This window comes from Monosiga brevicollis, genomic scaffold, assembly GCF_000002865.3.
Source record: "Monosiga brevicollis MX1 MONBRscaffold_35 genomic scaffold, whole genome shotgun sequence".
Taxonomy (NCBI): Eukaryota; class Choanoflagellata; order Craspedida; family Salpingoecidae; genus Monosiga; species Monosiga brevicollis.
The window spans coordinates 430678-432256 of NW_001865072.1; the positions used below are offsets into that span (position 1 = coordinate 430678).

General features: G+C 60.0%; 1 protein-coding gene across 1 annotated transcript in view; it reads left to right on the forward strand.

The window, feature by feature from the left end:
- Window positions 1–1557, forward strand: part of MONBRDRAFT_12175 (uncharacterized protein) — a gene marked incomplete at both ends in the record, with an annotated part of 8760 nt that extends 7203 nt beyond the window's left edge. Inside the window, one exon of the mRNA XM_001749952.1 lies at window positions 1182–1557. Within this exon, the coding sequence (XP_001750004.1) occupies window positions 1182–1557 (376 nt within the window). The remainder of the gene's footprint in view (window positions 1–1181) is intronic.
- Window positions 1558–1579: the final 22 nt, after the last annotated feature.

The window sequence follows — 1579 nt, forward strand, 5'->3', positions numbered from 1 at the left end:
CCGGTGTTCTCATGCGTTCTTGGAGCTCTGATGCGTCCGCTGGAGCTCTGAACTTCGATGCTTCGACATGTTGAGATCTGATCGGGAATCGGATAGCCCGAGCTCGGATCGGCAAGCCTCTGCTCTGATCCGCCAGCCCGAGCTCTGATGCGTCCGGTGGAGCTCTGAACTTCGATGCTTCGTCATGTCGAGATCTGATCGGGCATCGGATAGCCCGAGCTCGGATCGGCGAGCCTCTGCTCTGATCCGCCAGCCCGAGCTCTGATGCGTCCGGTGGAGCTCTGAACTTCGATGCTTCGTCATGTCGAGATCTGATCGGGCATCGGATAGCCCGAGCTCGGATCGGCAAGCCTCTGCTCTGATCCGCCAGCCCGAGCTCTGATGCGTCCGATGGAGCTCTGATGCGTCCGGTGGAGCTCTGAACTTTGATGCTTCCACATGTCGAGATCTGATCGGGCATCGGATAGCCCGAGCTCGGATCGGCAAGCCTCTGCGCTGATCCGCCAGCCCGAGCTCGGATCGGCAAGCCTCTGCTCTGATCCACCTGCCCGTGTTCTCATGCGTCCGGTCGGGCTCTGATGCGTCCGGTGGAGCTCTGAACTTCGATGCTTCCACATGTCGAGATCTGATCGGGCATCGGGTAGCCCGAGCTCGGATCGGCAAGCCTCTGCGCTGATCCGCCAGCCCGAGCTCGGATCGGCAAGCCTCTGCTCTGATCCACCTGCCCGTGTTCTCATGCGTTCATTGGAGCTCTGATGCGTCCGCTGGAGCTCTGAACTTCGATGCTTCGACATGTTGAGATCTGATCGGGAATCGGATAGCCCGAGCTCGGATCGGCAAGCCTCTGCTCTGATCCGCAAGCCCGAGTTCTCATGCGTTCGGTGGAGCTCTGAACTTCGATGCTTCGTCATGTCGAGATCTGATCGGGCATCGGATAGCCCGAGCTCGGATCGGCAAGCCTCTGCTCTGATCCGCCAGCCCGAGCTCTGATGCGTCCGGTGGAGCTCTGAACTTCGATGCTTCCACATGTCGAGATCTGATCGGGCATCGGATAGCCCGAGCTCGGATCGGCAAGCCTCTGCGCTGATCCGCCAGCCCGAGCTCGGATCGGCAAGCCTCTGCTCTGATCCACCTGCCCGTGTTCTCATGCGTTCATTGGAGCTCTGATGCGTCCGCTGGAGCTCTGAACTTCGATGCTTCGACATGTCGAGATCTGATCGGGCATCGGATAGCCCGAGCTCGGATCGGCGAGCCTCTGCTCTGATCCGCAAGCCCGAGTTCTCATGCGTTCGTTGGAGCTCTGAACTTCGATGCTTCGACATGTCGAGATCTGATCGGGCATCGGATAGCCCGAGCTCGGATCGGCAAGCCTCTGCTCTGATCCGCAAGCCCGAGTTCTCATGCGTTCGTTGGAGCTCTGATGCGTCCGGTGGAGCTCTGAACTTCGATGCTTCCACATGTCGAGATCTGATCGGGCATCGGATAGCCCGAGCTCGGATCGGCAGCCTCTGCTCTGATCCGCCAGCCCGAGCTCTGATGCGTCCGATGGAGCTCTGATGCGTCCGGTGGAGCTCTGAAC